At 41.5% G+C, this 15,437-nt stretch overlaps 1 protein-coding gene across 2 annotated transcripts; it reads left to right on the plus strand.

Annotated features, from left to right (window-relative positions):
- Positions 1-310: 310 nt before the first annotated feature.
- Positions 311-12,323, plus strand: LOC146624197 (transcriptional coactivator YAP1-like). 2 transcript variants are annotated; one of them, XM_085364504.1, is made up of 9 exons: positions 311-547; positions 877-1,106; positions 2,885-3,084; positions 3,827-3,981; positions 6,753-6,854; positions 7,094-7,197; positions 7,393-7,511; positions 7,880-7,980; positions 8,272-12,323. In XM_085364504.1, the coding sequence occupies exons 2-9, from the start codon at positions 906-908 to the stop codon at positions 8,448-8,450; spliced, it is 1,161 nt and encodes a 386-aa protein (XP_085220630.1). In that variant the 5' UTR covers positions 311-547; positions 877-905; the 3' UTR covers positions 8,451-12,323. The 2 variants fall into 2 exon arrangements, with proteins under 2 accessions (XP_085220630.1, XP_085220629.1); XM_085364503.1 differs by lacking the exon at positions 6,753-6,854.
- Positions 12,324-15,437: the final 3,114 nt, after the last annotated feature.

Consider the following 15,437-nt stretch of genomic DNA (forward strand, 5'->3'; position numbering starts at 1 on the left):
TGCGCTTGTCTCTTTCCCACCTCCCTCCTTATCCGCATTTGGCGCTGTGCTACTTTCATCAGCTGCACTGGAAAACCGCACAAACTGGAATCAAAAATCTAGGCAGAAAGTAGAATGACGCTCATTTCCGTCCATTGTAAGGGCTGAAAGTGACTCACATGATCCAAGTGGAGGTGTTAAAAAAACTCAAAGTCGTTTTTTGTTCCTTCTTATTGATAGTTCACACGTCTGTCCTAGGAGTGAAGTATTTCCCCTGCAACTGCGGCAGCTTTAAAGCCTGCAACCCCGCCCCTTCGCACTATCACGGGAATCTAGACTGAAAGCTGGATGTGAAAAAAAAAAAAGTTTGGAGGTCTCGCAGAAACCACTCTTCTCCTACCAGCTTCCATTTATGCGTTTATTCTTTTACTTTGGGAGGTTTTCGGCTGAGACTTTGCGTCAAACCTGGGTGTCTTCCTGACTGTTTTCCCGGCTGAGATTTCTCCGACTTATTTTTTTCCTCTGCAGGAATACAGAGAGAGGGGGGAAACGGTCTGGCTGCTTAAAGGTATGTGGGAGGCATGTTGTCCACCGCTAAGACTGAGTTTGCTCTGAGATCCGTGCTTTAAAATGCGATCTTTCGACTTCTTTACAGAATGATTGGCAATCTGTTCACATCTGATTTACTTCCGAGACATTAGAGATTGGAAAAGAGCCGCAACGACGCAAAAGTTCAAATGGGGTGGTGTTGGTGGTGATTGGGGAGGGGGGGTTTGGTGGGCAAAAAGTGTAAACAAATCCGATCATAACTCCAGCACTTTGACGGATCTAGTCTCAGCGGGCCCGGTGGGGGGGTTTCTCTCCTTGTTTGTTTACGTTATTTCACTTTTTCGACAGATTTGTTTCGACAGTAAACTTTTGGCGACATGGACGCGCACCGTGGCGCGCCTCCGGCCGGGCAGCAGATCGTGCACGTCCGCGGGGACTCGCAGACGGAGCTGGAGGCCCTCTTCACGGCGGTGATGAACCCCAACGCGGCCAAACAGCCTTCATCTCTCCCCATGAGGATGAGAAAGCTGCCGGACTCCTTCTTCAGACAGCCGGATCCCCGGGGCCACTCCAGACAAGTACTAAAAACAGCCGCTGTTCTCTCACCATGCAGGCTTACAGAGCCGACTCTGCATTACACTCTTACACTCATGGCAAATCACAGCTGTGCAGTGACCACAGTGATGCAGAGCAATCCAAAAAACCTGCAGTCCGACAGAGTGGGGACATGACATGTTCTGTATGAGCAGGCAGGAGGAGGGGTGAATACTTTAGAAACACATGGAGCTGATGCATTACATTCTGATCCTTTAGGTTTTTCCTTGTTTACACATGCAAAACAAATATTAGAAATATAAAAAAGTAAGTAAAATGGAGCGGTTTTGTGGGTAAATAACAGCTTAACATGTACGTTTTATAAGACCTGGGGAATCTTGTTGCTTTCCTCCCTGCTTCCACATGGGTGGTAAATGGTTGCAGCTTAGGGTTTAAAGGGAAGTTGTTTACTTTAAGAGAATTTATTGTGCAAAAACACCAAACACTTCCTGCTGCTTCCATCTTCCTGATGCTTTCATCTGTTTATCTAAGTGTCAAAACGAGACGTCTTAGAAATGTCAGCCAGCTATCGCAGACTGCCGCTTCATAATACAAGTGTAAAATATTGCTCTTTAAAAAAAGAAGGGTTCAAAACAGTGTCTGTCCTGACTGACTGTCTTACTGAGGTTATTGGATTGTTTTCCCATTTTTCTCATTGCCGAATGCCTGCCGAGTTCAGTATTTTGTGTTGAGACTAAGAAAATGATATGAGTTGACTGATGATTGTATGATTCCTACTCTTACACAGAGTTTTAACCTGTTGTGTTAGCTGTCTTATATTTGTAGTCCTTCTGGCCACAGTAAACAGTTCAGCTGTGCTGCAAAATGATGCACGGCTCCCTATGTCTGACCTGCTCGACGTTTTCAGGTTTATGCAAAAGTGGCTGCTTTTTTTTTTTTTTTTTTTTTTTAGATTGTAAGTTACACTGCAAAATTATCAAAGGTAGGAATTTACCAACTTTGAATCTATAACTGTAAGTTGACGAGGATTTCACTTTATGCATAAAACCTTAAATGACTGTATCTGTTAAAGATTCGCCTTGTTTTTGTATATTTAAAGTGTTTCAGATATGTCCTTAACTCTACCATGTTAGTTTGCTGGAGGTGGCAGAAGTGAAGATGCTAAGATTTTCTTTGGGATTGACCAGGATGGAGAAGATTAGAAATGAGTGGAGAAATAGAGACAAAGTTAGAGAGGCAAGGCTGAGATGTTGATGGAGATGCCAGGCAGGAGGAAAAGAGGAAGTTTGTAGATGCATTGAAGGAGGAGTTCCAGAGGGCTGGTGTGACAGAGGAACAGGGTGAGATGGAGCAGCTGTAAGAAGATTGTTATATGTTATAAAGGTATTGGTGAGATTCACAGAAGCCACAGGGAGAAACATTTGGATTTTCTTGTGACTACAAAGCACCTGTCATCTTTATCATTTAAAATTGCATAACACTCTGATTTATTTCACAATCATCAGTCATACCTCCTTAAACGGTTTCTTATATTTGTAGATGTGACTCAAACATGAGAATTCTTGCAGTGTGTCAGACTTGATCAGCAGTAACATCGGGACAACTGTGTGGAAAGCAACACTAGTACTGTGCACAGCACTGCGTAGCACTTGAGTTTGAACATGACCGGTTTAAATCTTCTTCCTCTTAGTGCTCACTCTGGTTTCCTTCCAGATCTTGTTGTCCATCCGGTCGGTTTATGTTTCTGATTGCCGTTTGTGGTTTCGTGACAGAGTTGTTAACCCTGCTTGTTTCTCGTCAGGCCAGTTCAGATGGAGGTGTGTGCGGCTCCCAGGCTCCTCATCACGTCCGCGCCCATTCCTCCCCTGCTTCCCTTCCTGTCAACTCCCTCTCCACTCAAGCAGCAGATGTAGCAGCAACACCAATCATACCCGATGACATGCCACTCCCCCGAGGTTGGGAAATGGCCAAAACACCGACTGGCCAGCGTTACTTCCTCAAGTAAGGTTAACCTCCAGTTTATCTGTGTTGCATCTCTTCTGCTCTGCAGGTTATTAGAAAGGTTGTGTAGGAGGAGCCCCGTTCATCTTGTTCCAATCCTCTCTGTTGTGCACTGGCACTCATCCTGTGTTGCAACAAGTGGTTTTCACAATTTTCCAAATCTCAAGGTGGCATCTTATAAGAATTTGATCACACTGATTGTTCAAGTGATTAATTTACAGTCACATTTGCTGCACTTTTGCTTGACAGCTTCCTGTAAAAATATGATAAAAATCATCAATAGTAGTTCAGGTTACGTGGATCATCAAACCGACCCATTTCAAAGCTAATTATATTTGCACCAAGAAACGTTTCTTTAGATTTTTCACTAGATTTTTTTCCTGCAACAGAAAGCAGTGCAAACAATGTGATTAAAAAGTGATGGGAAACAGTGAGGAGAGGCATGCAGGAGTGCTGCTGTAACCAAGGCCTGAAACAAATTAGCTGCATGCAGCCAGAAAATGTTCTGACTAGTTTTGCAACCAGTGCGGTTGTAACTTCACAGGAGCACATGGCCTGGCAGCTGACACTCCTGACAAAGGTCATTGTAGTTTACAGCAGCACAAATGTTGTCATTTGTCTGTGTGAATGTGATTGTGTGAGCGTCTGGTCGTACAGGTAAAGCAGGTCCGAGGCTCCTTATCCAGCAGGTTACAGTAGTTTAACAGTCACAGATACGTTTAGACTTGTTGTGTTTTTTCAGTCACCTGGATAAGACAACCACTTGGCATGACCCTCGCCTGGCACAGCTTCAGTCAGCTGCGGCTCAGCATCCCATCTCTGGCCCTCCGGTCCATGCCCACTCCCTCAGCAACCCAGCACCTACAACGCAACCACAAAACATCAACCCAGAGAAAGGTATCACTCTGCTAGCTCCTACAAACCCTCAGCTCGCCGTCCAGTTTCTTTGAAAAGCACAGACCTGCTTCTGATAATAACTCCACCTCCGGTGGATCAGGTCTTTGCTGGGTGGGATTTCTTTATCCTTTTGGTGGCTCTGGTGATTTTGGTGGGAGCAAAATCACAGAGACGGGACTCTTGGATTTCATCTGAGAGAAATCAGGAGTTTTCCTTACTTAGATGCAGGTTTTCCAGTTAACTGGACCGTCTTATCTTTAAATAAATTAAAATCTAAAGGTCAGTTCACCCAAATTGCAATTATTTATATATTTTCTTTGGGGGTTTTTTGACGGGTCAAATGACAGACTGACTGTAAATGTGCGTGGAGACAGCATGGGGGACTGCATGAAACAAAGTACACTGCTGCGTTTTGATGCAGCTGCACAATAAGAGATTTCTGTGTACATTCTTACAACCGGTCTTAAAATTAGTTAAATACAACGTCAGATAAACAACAACAAAACATGACATATTACATCGTGTCACTGCTTTAAAAAAATAAAATAAAAAATTCAAATGTAGAAGCAGTGTGTGGGGAACAAGCTAAGTGGACCCTGACTGTTTCCTTAGGAAATTCGAGGTGAAGTAATAGCAAATGCACTTGATTAATTGATCAACACCATGTTTGAGCACCTATGAGTGAGTATTTATTGAGCAAAGACGACCACAATGATCTTAGATAAGCTGATGTTTCTGGCCATCGATCTGCAAAGGATTATAAAGTTATACAAGGTTATATAAGGTCTTCATTGTACAGTGAGAATTATTCACACGTGGAAAATATTCAAGAGAGTTGCCAGTCTTCTCAGGAGTGGATGTCCCAACAATGGTCAGATTATGCAATGCTTAGAGAAACTGCAACAAAAGGAGCTGCGTATCAGACTTGACAGGCTTCAGTTGGTTATTAAATGTTAAAGGTCATAGCATTACAGTTAGAAAAAGACTGAACAGGTAAGGCTTGTTTGGAAAGGTTGCCAGGAGAAAGCCTGTATGGCTCGGCTTTGCCAAGGTGGATCTGGACAAACCAAAAGACTTCTGGAGCAATGTCCTTTGGACAGGTGAGACCAAAGTAGAGATATTTGTCTGTGATGCACAATCACGTTTCACAAAAGCCAAACGCAGCATATCAGCACAAACGCCTCACGTTAACTGTCAAGCACGGCAGTGGAGGAGTGATGATTTGGGCTCATTTTGCAGCCACAGAACCACAGAATGTGTTACTTCAGCATTGTAACAGTGAGTCAGACTTCCTCCAATCATGCTCACACACTGCTTCTGCATTTGCTTTTCTCATTTATACACACACACACACACACACACACACACACACACATGATAGCGTAGTGGTTAGACTACACGCCTTTGGAACAGAGGATCGCAAGTTCGATTCCTGCCTGGGGCGTCTGTATCCAGTAAGGGTCCTAAGGCTAGACCTCCTATGCTAAGCAAGCCTACCGCAGACATGAGCGAGACAGATAAATATGAAGGCATGCCGGCTCGGACGTCGCCCGGATCAACAAGGTCCGCGTCAGGTGTTGAGGAACCAGGGCACCCTGACGAAAAGTGGGCTACTGGAACAAGAAGGCATATTAGGAAGATGGCCCCAACTGACCGAGTGCTCAGTGAATACCTCAGGCAGCAGAAACCCAAGAAAGAGGAGGGAGACGAGGAACCATCATGGAAGGACAGGCCCCTGCACGGTATGTACCACCGGCAGATAGAAGAGGTGGCTGATATCCAGAAATCCTACCAGTGGCTGGACAAAGCTGGACTGAAAGACAGCACAGAGGCACTAATCATGGCAGCACAAGAACAAGCTCTGAGCACAAGATCCATAGAGGCTGGGGTCTATCATACCAGGCAAGACCCCAGGTGCAGGCTGTGTAAAGATGCCCCAGAGACAATCCAGCACATAACAGCAGGGTGCAAGATGCTAGCAGGCAAGGCATACATGGAACGCCATAACCAAGTGGCCGGCATAGTGTACAGGAACATCTGTGCCGAGTATAACCTGGAAGTCCCGAGGTCAAAATGGGAGATGCCCCCAAGGGTGGTGGAGAATGACCGAGCTAAGATCCTGTGGGACTTCCAGATACAGACGGACAAAATGGTGGTGGCTAACCAACCGGACATAGTGGTGGTAGACAAACAGAAGAAGACGGCCGTAGTGATCGATGTAGCGGTTCCGAATGACAGCAATATCAGGAAGAAGGAACACTCAGAACACAAAGAGAAGAGCTCGAGAGGATGTGGAGGGTGAAGGTAACGGTGGTCCCCGTGGTAATCGGAGCACTAGGTGCGGTGACTCCCAAGCTAGGCGAGTGGCTCCAGCAGATCCCAGGAACAACATCGGAGATCTCTGTCCAGAAGAGCGCAGTCCTGGGAACAGCTAAGATACTGCGCAGGACCCTCAAGCTCCCAGGCCTCTGGTAGAGGACCCGAGCTTGAAGGATAAACCGCCCGCAGGGGCGTGCTGGGTGTTTTTTTTTTTAATATATATACACATACACACACATACACACACACACACACACACACACACATATACATATACATACACATATATATATACATATATACAAACTAGAGACAACACAGAAATTAAAGGACGTGGGCCATATTCTACTCTTTTTTTTCTTTAATTTTTTTTTTTATTATTTTTTCTCTCAGTACTCCATGCTCTCCATCTACCATTTGCCTTCTCACTGTGTACTTTCACTGCTGTTCAGGTCCACTGCCTGAAGGCTGGGAGCAGGCTGTGACTGCAGATGGAGAGATGTACTACATCGATCACATAAATAAGAACACCACATGGGTCGACCCGCGTCTAGGTAGCACACTATCAAATTTGTGTCTCCTAAATTGACAATTCTTGTTTGTCAATGAGAACTATTTTGTTCCAATGTCCACCATCACAAGTTGCTTTGTGGCAGCCATAAAAAAAATTTAAAAAAAGAAAGATCGCAAAGTTTTGAAAAGTTTTCCTCATAACTGTAAATGCTAAAATGTTGTGAAAAATATTCAGGTAATTCTCAAAAAGCATCTCTTCCTGTCGTTTTCTGTGTTACAGCTCAGAAGATGAACCCAAGCATCCTTGGCATGGCAATGCAGCAAAGTCAGGAAAAGGACAGGCTCAGATGCAAGCAAGGCATCCCTCAGCAAATCGCACCACAGGTCAGGGGTCAAACTGCGCCCAAACTCTTGCGCTTCATTTTAAGTTGCACAGTTGTGTCCATAAGCTGCTGCATAGAGAAGTTTTTTTTTAGCTTACTTAGTTATCCTGTGCTGTATATCAGGTGTTCAGTTCAGTTTCAGTTTGAGTGTAACACAAAGTCATACAAGTAGGTGTGTGTGCGTCTTGCGTTTCAGGATGTAGGAGGAAGGAGCCAGATGCCCGGTGGGATGGACCACGACAGGAGCGCACAGACACTCGTCCCGTCTCTGGATGTCAGGATCAGAGCATCGAACCACGAACCTACACTTAATGGGTGAGTGGTGATCATTGAAGTCATGGGTGTTGACTCATAAGAAATTTAGAAGTGTTTACCCCCGCCCAAAAAAATAAAAAAATAATCAACTTGATCTTCACAGCATAACAAAAGCCTTTTAAATTTCAGGGAGATCAATCTGTCCAGTGAAACGTAAACCATCGTAATTCCATGTCCACTAAGTGGGAAGCCAACAAAAAGATCTGTGGTCACCACCTGCAAACAAATATTACATAAATTAATATTTCCAGAAGGCACTGGCAGTTCAGTCACCAGAAGAAGTTGATGTATCTGTAATCTCTTTAAAGTCTACTGTGAGCTGAGATGCTAAAACAAGGTAACTGTGGTTTGCATGTTTCTTTGTGCAGCGCTCACTCTCGCAATGAGAGCACTGACAGCGGTCTGAGCGTCAGCAGCCTACCCCGCACGACGGACCACATGCTGAGCTCTGTGGAGCACATGGACACTGGTAATGTACCTAAACACACAACATCCATGACACAAAAACACAGACTTGGGTTTCTGTGGTGGGGAAATAAGGCTTTTGATTAATCATCCATCCACACTCTAGCTAAACCAAATTAATGATTAACACAGTGTAAAGATCTTATCCTAGCATCCTTTGTTTTTAGTTGGGGTTATTTTGTGAGAGTAAATGTGTCGAAACTTAAGCCACTGACAGTGAAACTGAAATTCAGTGCAGTTTGAAATCTTTTGAACCTTTTGTTGATTTAAAGCAACATTTTTCTGATTCGTTCAGGTGACTCGGAGCCCCCCTCGATGGCCTTGCAGGACTCGATGCCCGTGCTCCCAATGTCCGAGGGCGAGGAACTGATGCCCTGTATCCCAGAGGGTCTGAGTTCAGACCTGCTGATGGACATGGAGACCGTTCTATCCGGCTCGCACATGGACAGAGACAGCCTGCTCACCTGGCTATAGACACGACCAGCCACTGGTCCAAATGTAATTTGGCATCAAATTTCCATAACGTGACTGAGAATTCTGGTGGATTTTTGGCTCCAAAGGTGGTACAGAACAACATTACAGAGAGAATATGCTACCGTTGTGTGATGGATAACCTAACACTACTCACATCCTGAGGAAGAAGGTGGTAAGCTGCTGGTATTTTACTCTTTTTGGCCCTGGTTTTAAAGAGAAGCACGACAGAACATCCATGTTTTCATTTTTCTAATAACACTCCATTCTTTTTAGTCTTTACTTGGTAGCTGGTTTGGAACAAACTTTTAAAGTGCCCCGTTATACTCATTTACAGGTTCAGAATTTTATTTTAAATGTTTACTAGAAAAATCTATAAATGATTTTTTTAATGCTGGTTTTCTCAAACTGTACATTTAAAAATGCCTTGTCATTTACACTCCTGTCTCTTTAAGATGGTCACTAAAAGGCTGCTCTGTTTGGTTGGTTGAAATGACAAAAGCAAGGAAACACTGAAGAGGTTATGAAGTTAACAGGTTTTTAACAGTCTAAGAGGCGTTGGGTGCAAGCAGAAAAACATTATTCACATTAGGATTAAATTCAATAGTTGATTATTTTCTCTCACAGAGAGCATTTTGCATGTAATTAAGGCTAAAATCACAGCACTCCTATAGTTTTTAACATATGTCAATGATGTTTCTGTCTGGTCGAGGAACTCTAACGTTAGGTACATTTATAATTACCAACTCTGTTGGTGATACAAGGGTGGCCTGCATCTGGATTTAACTAGTTCCTCGTGCTTGCTTTTGGGCTCTGCAAAACTGCCAAGTGGGTAATATGTGTTACATAGTGAGTTAGATGAGTAACGGAGGAAAAGCCTGAACTGCTTAGAAAGCCCCTCAAACTGTTTAGCAATATCATGAAGTCCAGTACATGGTGTGGCATGCAAAAATTAATTGTAAAACACTTTAACCAAAAGGTGGCAGTGTTTTACAATAAAATTTTAGTGTAGTTGTCCACGCAACAAAATGGAAGTTTGTTTCTGCCACTTGAAAGAAAGATCTGCAAATTCTTTCTAAGTTGAAATTTATCTCAAAATTTAGATTTTTAAATTTTTAAAGTTCCAAGTTAAGTTAAAAGTTTGAGATAATTAAAAATTTTAGGAAGTATGTTTAATTATCACCTACAAACCCCCCCCAAAACTGTGCCATTAACAAGCTTTCTTACACCCAGAAATGCATTATTTTATGTGTTTTTCAAAATATTTTGTGTTACTATCCAAACATATGAACTTTAATATTTCTTTTTTAAAAATTATACTTTTTTTTTTACCCAAATTATTAGGCTTAATATGATAGTAGCATGAATTCTGTACACATGTCACACTAACACTAACTTTTATCATGTTTGAACATCTCATGCTGATCTCAGCAGATTAGCTCACACAGAGTAGAGACTACACTGACACAGTGCGCCGCCTTGTGGTTCAAAGTGGTATTACAGAAGAGTACAGGCCAGCCCCATTTACTCTTCAGCTGATATCATGTTTGCAACACACAGACATCATCGCTACAATAAGATCCTTTCAACATTCACAGAAATAACAACAGCATATTAGGGGTACTTTAAAAAAACAGAGTGAATTCACAAAAAGAGCATTTCAAAAGAATAAAAGTGGTACAGAAGCGATACGACGTTTTGTTACACACACTTTTAGTGGGTTACTACGTCAAAACAGCCTCTAAATTCAGATTTTTAAATGTACATGTGTGCTAAAAACAACAACAACAAAACATTCCTAGCAAGGGTCAGAACTAAGCAATCAAACTCAAGAACTAACACTAGGTGAGTTATACCTGACTAAAGACCTCCTGCTGAAAAGCTGCCACTTTTCTGGTTTAGGGACTTGATGCACTCTTGTGGTGTGACTCTATAGAATTTGTCATGAATGAAGATGCTAAAAGGAGTCGCATTTACTTCCAAACCTTAAAAGCAGTTGTTTGAAATCCTCACAAGCAGAAGTATTAAAACTTGGTCTAAAGACCTGACAATTCAAAGTCTGCCATTAAATAAAAATAATAAAAAGAGCTACAGAGTGATGCCACCATACAAAGGAGTCTTAGTTTGAAGACTAAAACTAGAATATAATCTGCTTTCAGGAGTCCTCCTCACACAGAGAGGAACTGTTACAGAGAACATCTTCAGTGAATGATCTCATGATCACTGTAACGCAATGTCTCCCAATACAGGATTTTCCCCCGGCAAACGGTAATCCCAACTCATCTGGTGATTTGATGAAGTTTATTAATTAATTAGCCCATCTCTGTTCTAAAAAGAAACCCTCACACCGCTCTGATGTAAAATCTCTGCATATACAGTTACTAACATACAGGTTTTACTTGTCTTGTTGCCATGTTAGGTTGCATTTTATTCCCATGATTTTGTGCACACAGAACTGGATTGAAACTTCACAAGTATGTGTTAGAGATTTGTTATACTGGATTGCGTAGCGTGTGGCTGCTTTGTCCACTCCTTTTCTTTGTTGGGTTTTTTTTCTAACATAAATTAAATCATCTGCCAGCATTCCTCCAGCTTTGATAATTAAACTGGTTTATTCCCTTTTTTGGCTTGAGGCAATCCTAATGATTCTCCTCGTATAACACCAAAGCACCACCTCCACACAGAAAAAACGTGCAAGCCAAGTTTGAACTTCTCAACTGCAAATCAGCTACAATTTTTATCATTGCTGTTTATTTTTCAGATGCACTTTTCTACTATTTCAGGCATCCAGTCTTACCCCTTAGTTTCCTAAATTGCAAATGCATCAAAATTAATGGGGAGGATGTCAAAGGCTAATTGATTTTCTCATATTCAATGAAACGATAAGTCATGTGTCTGATTTACATTATATTATTTTTAGAATATCTTGTAGAAGATGCAGTCTTTCATTTGGGCTTGTTGTTTATTAACCAGTAAAATTTACTGCAACAACTAACCTGTTTCACAGTCTACAGCTACTTGATGTAGATTAGATGGTTTTACAGGAAAGCAGCATCATACCAGCAGTTTTGCATGGATAGGAATGCATTAGATGCCTGGAATAGTAGGAAAAATACAATATTATCATAGAGAAATAATCTTTTTTTAGTGCTAATAAGATATTGATTTGCTGCCACACTGTAGAGTTAGAATTGTTTGTGGATCAAGCGAAACGTGTCGTGCTTCATAAAAGGACTTCAGCATAAATCAAAGATCCTGTTCTGACTTCTCCAAAAAGAAAAATACTAAATGCGGATGCTGTGTTTGTAGTATATATTGTACTCTAACTGAAAAGGCTATCTGAAGTTGCAATGCAGGAGGCAAACATCAGCTGGGGAGCAGTTTAATTCTCCCTTATTAGTAAAGCTATGTAAGAAGTGTATAATCTGTTTGGTTTTTTTGTTGTTTTTTAACTGCTCGGTTGTTTCTGCAGTGTGTGTTTGTATATTTTATCTAAAGTTGAAGCTTTTAATTGTTGGTGAAAGAATTTCCTCTAACCAGCATTGTTAAATATATCTATTAGTATACAGTATAGAGTAAAAAGGTATAATTAACCCTCCCCCACAGTCAACGTTTTGTGATGTTTCCTAAAATTTAAGTACCAAACTTACTGAGCGGCTTACTGCTCGTACACATAGTGCAACACACTACCTAGCCTAATATTTATCTGAGGATGCATGACACTTGCTATGTATGTTACATATAATGACTTTTGTTATCCTATTTACAGAAAGTTTGGATGCAATCAGACTTATTTTATACCTTTTTATGCATGCGATTTATATAAATGTTCTTTGTAATCATTTTAAAGGAGTTTCTGTTTAACAAACTTTTATGTACCCCTAAATAAAAACATTGTTTCTTGTGATGTGCTGAGTTTGTATTGTACTTTTCGTACCAAACAAAATACTCTCCCTTACAGTTCTGAGGTTTTTATGTATTAAAAAACAATAAATGTAATAAACTTACTGCTTCCATAGGAATTAAGAGGGTATGAAATTCACTAGATTAACTGATCATCAGCAGGTGTGGGCACCTCTATAAAAGCAGACGTTTTGGAGCATTCAGGTGTGTATTAACACAATGCCTAGAAGGAAAGACATCAGCAACGATCTTAAAGAAGCGGTTGTTGCTGCGCATCCATCTTAGACCGCCTTTATTTCTTGTTTTCAGTAGCAACCAATGCCTATGATTGTCCCAGAGCACATTTTGAACAACACCATGGGCATTTCACATTTCACACAGGTGGCTAGTTGTTACACTCTGGAAATGAAATGAAGGTGAGTGTTATTAACTCTCTGGGGTTGTATAAGCGGTTATAAATCATTTTGTAATGACATTATGAAAAAAGAGAAAAAACCCTCCTTTCTATTGGTGGAAAAATGTACCATGTCAACCAGTTTAACATGGTTGTTTAGGAAGAGGGGAGATTTTTGGGAGTGATGGCGGAGACGCATAGAGAGAGCAAGTTTCGAGATGTGACAGATTTGTGACGTTTAGCATGGAGTGTACAGTTAGTGTGTTGTGTTGTCTTGTGTAGTTAGTATATTCGTTGTTTCGTTTTGTGTGTCAGTAAGGCACTAATGAATGTCACAAAGGTAGATTGCAATGTAAACACTGTCCCCAGGTGGATGCTGGAGACAGTGTCTGCTGCTGCCTGCATGCCTGCTGCTGTCAGGCCTGCAGGTTTTAGGCCAGATGCATTTTTAGATAAATAACTGTATATACAGTGGGGCAAAAAAGTATTTAGTCAGCCACCGATTGTGCAAGTTCCCCCACCTAAAATGATGACAGAGGTCAGTAATTTGCACCAGAGGTACACTTCAACTGTGAGAGACAGAATGTGAAAAAAAAAAAAAAAATCCATGAATCCACATGGTAGGATTTGTAAAGAATTTATTCGTAAATCAGGGTGGAAAATAAGTATTTGGTCACCTCAAACAAGGAAAATCTCTGGCTCTCACAGACCTGTAACGTCTTCTGTAAGAAGCTTTTCTGTCCCCCACTCGTTACCTGTATGAATGGCACCTGTTTGAACTCATCATCTGTATAAAAGACACCTGTCCACAGCCTCAAACAGTCAGACTCCAAACTCCGCCATGGCCAAGACCAAAGAGCTTTCGAAGGACACCAGGAAAAGTATTGTAGACCTGCACCAGACTGGGAAGAGTGAATCTACAATAGGCAAGCAGCTTGGTGTGAAAAAATCAACTGTGGGAGCAATCATCAGAAAATGGAAGACATACAAGACCACTGATAACCTCCCTCGATCTGGGGCTCCACGCAAGATCTCATCCCGTGGGGTCAAAATGATCATGAGAACGGTGAGCAAAGATCCCAGAACCACACGGGGGGACCTGGTGAATGACCTGCAGAGAGCTGGGACCAAAGTAACAAAGGTCACCATCAGTAACACACTACAACGGCAGGGAATCAAATCCCGCAGTGCCAGACGTGTTCCGCTGCTGAAGCCAGTGCATGTCCAGGCCCGTCTGAAGTTTGCCAGAGAGCACATGGATGATACAGCAGAGGATTGGGAGAATGTCATGTGGTCAGATGAAACCAAAGTAGAACTTTTTGGTATAAACTCAACTCGTCGTGTTTGGAGGAAGAAGAATACTGAGTTGCATCCCAAGAACACCATACCTACTGTGAAGCATGGGGGTGGAAACATCATGCTATGGGGCTGTTTTTCTGCCAAGGGGACAGGACGACTGATCCGTGTTAAGGACAGAATGAACGGGGCCATGTATCGTGAGATTTTGAGCCAAAACCTCCTTCCATCAGTGAGAACTTTGAAGATGAAACGAGGCTGGGTCTTCCAACATGACAATGATCCAAAACACACCGCCCGGGCAACAAAGGAGTGGCTCCGTAAGAAGCATTTGAAAGTCCTGGAGTGGCCTAGCCAGTCTCCAGACCTCAACCCCATAGAAAATCTGTGGCGGGAGTTGAAAGTCCGTGTTGCTCGGCGACAGCCCCAAAACATCACTGCTCTCGAGAAGATCTGCATGGAGGAATGGGCCAAAATACCAGCTACTGTGTGTGCAAACCTGGTAAAGACCTATAGTAAACGTTTGACCTCTGTTATTGCCAACAAAGGTTATGTTACAAAGTATTGAGTTGTATTTTTGTTATTGACCAAATACTTATTTTCCACCCTGATTTACGAATAAATTCTTTACAAATCCTACCATGTGGATTCATGGATTTTTTTTTTTCCACATTCTGTCTCTCACAGTTGAAGTGTACCTCTGGTGCAAATTACTGACCTCTGTCATCATTTTAGGTGGGGGAACTTGCACAATCGGTGGCTGACTAAATACTTTTTTGCCCCACTGTAACTTTGTTTACAAAATGTGTACATAGGTTTTCATAATTTATTATTTATTATTGCATTTCAAGTTATGAAAATAATTTGCTAACTATTACTAGGATTTGTTTTTTGTGTGATTTCAGATCAGTTGGGATAATACAGTATGTCAATGGAAAAATAACTGTAAATTCAGACATGTGAGATTGAGCTGAAAACAATGATACCAAGCAAGGCAAGGTAAAATAAATAAATAAATACATAAATAGAGAAAACAATTTGAAGATAAAAATACAAATGTAAAACCAAAAGTAGCCAAAAATCACCAATTATACCCTGGACCTCAGAAGGTTAACTCAAAAAAAATAAATCATCGGGTATAAATTGTTGTTCATGACTTGTGCAGGTTTCTGACATTTTGTGTAAAATTACACATGTAACAATCTGATTTTATTTTTTTTAACAAACAAAGTATGAAACTTAAGTTAGAATTGTTTTTTGACTTGTATTTGTAAATGAACCGCCCCATGTTGTGGAGCTTTCTGGATTTTACATTTATTGGGCTACATATTTATTTATTATACAGGCTATACGATACATATCACATGTGAATTTGGATTTTATGTCACTGAAATGTT

This window comes from Diplotaxodon limnothrissa, linkage group LG10, assembly GCF_057381915.1.
Source record: "Diplotaxodon limnothrissa isolate DT_005_m linkage group LG10, D_limnothrissa_male_GT1.1, whole genome shotgun sequence".
Taxonomy (NCBI): domain Eukaryota; kingdom Metazoa; phylum Chordata; class Actinopteri; order Cichliformes; family Cichlidae; genus Diplotaxodon; species Diplotaxodon limnothrissa.

Excerpts from the sequence above, each read along its gene's own strand:
- LOC146624197 (XM_085364504.1), top strand. The coding sequence starts at position 906 with ATGGACGCGCACCGTGGCGCGCCTCCGGCCGGGCAGCAGATCGTGCAC. Across the intron at positions 6,855-7,093 it reads ATGGGTCGACCCGCGTCTAG|CTCAGAAGATGAACCCAAGC; the intron begins GTAGCACACTAT and ends TCTGTGTTACAG. Across the intron at positions 7,198-7,392 it reads CTCAGCAAATCGCACCACAG|GATGTAGGAGGAAGGAGCCA; the intron begins GTCAGGGGTCAA and ends CTTGCGTTTCAG.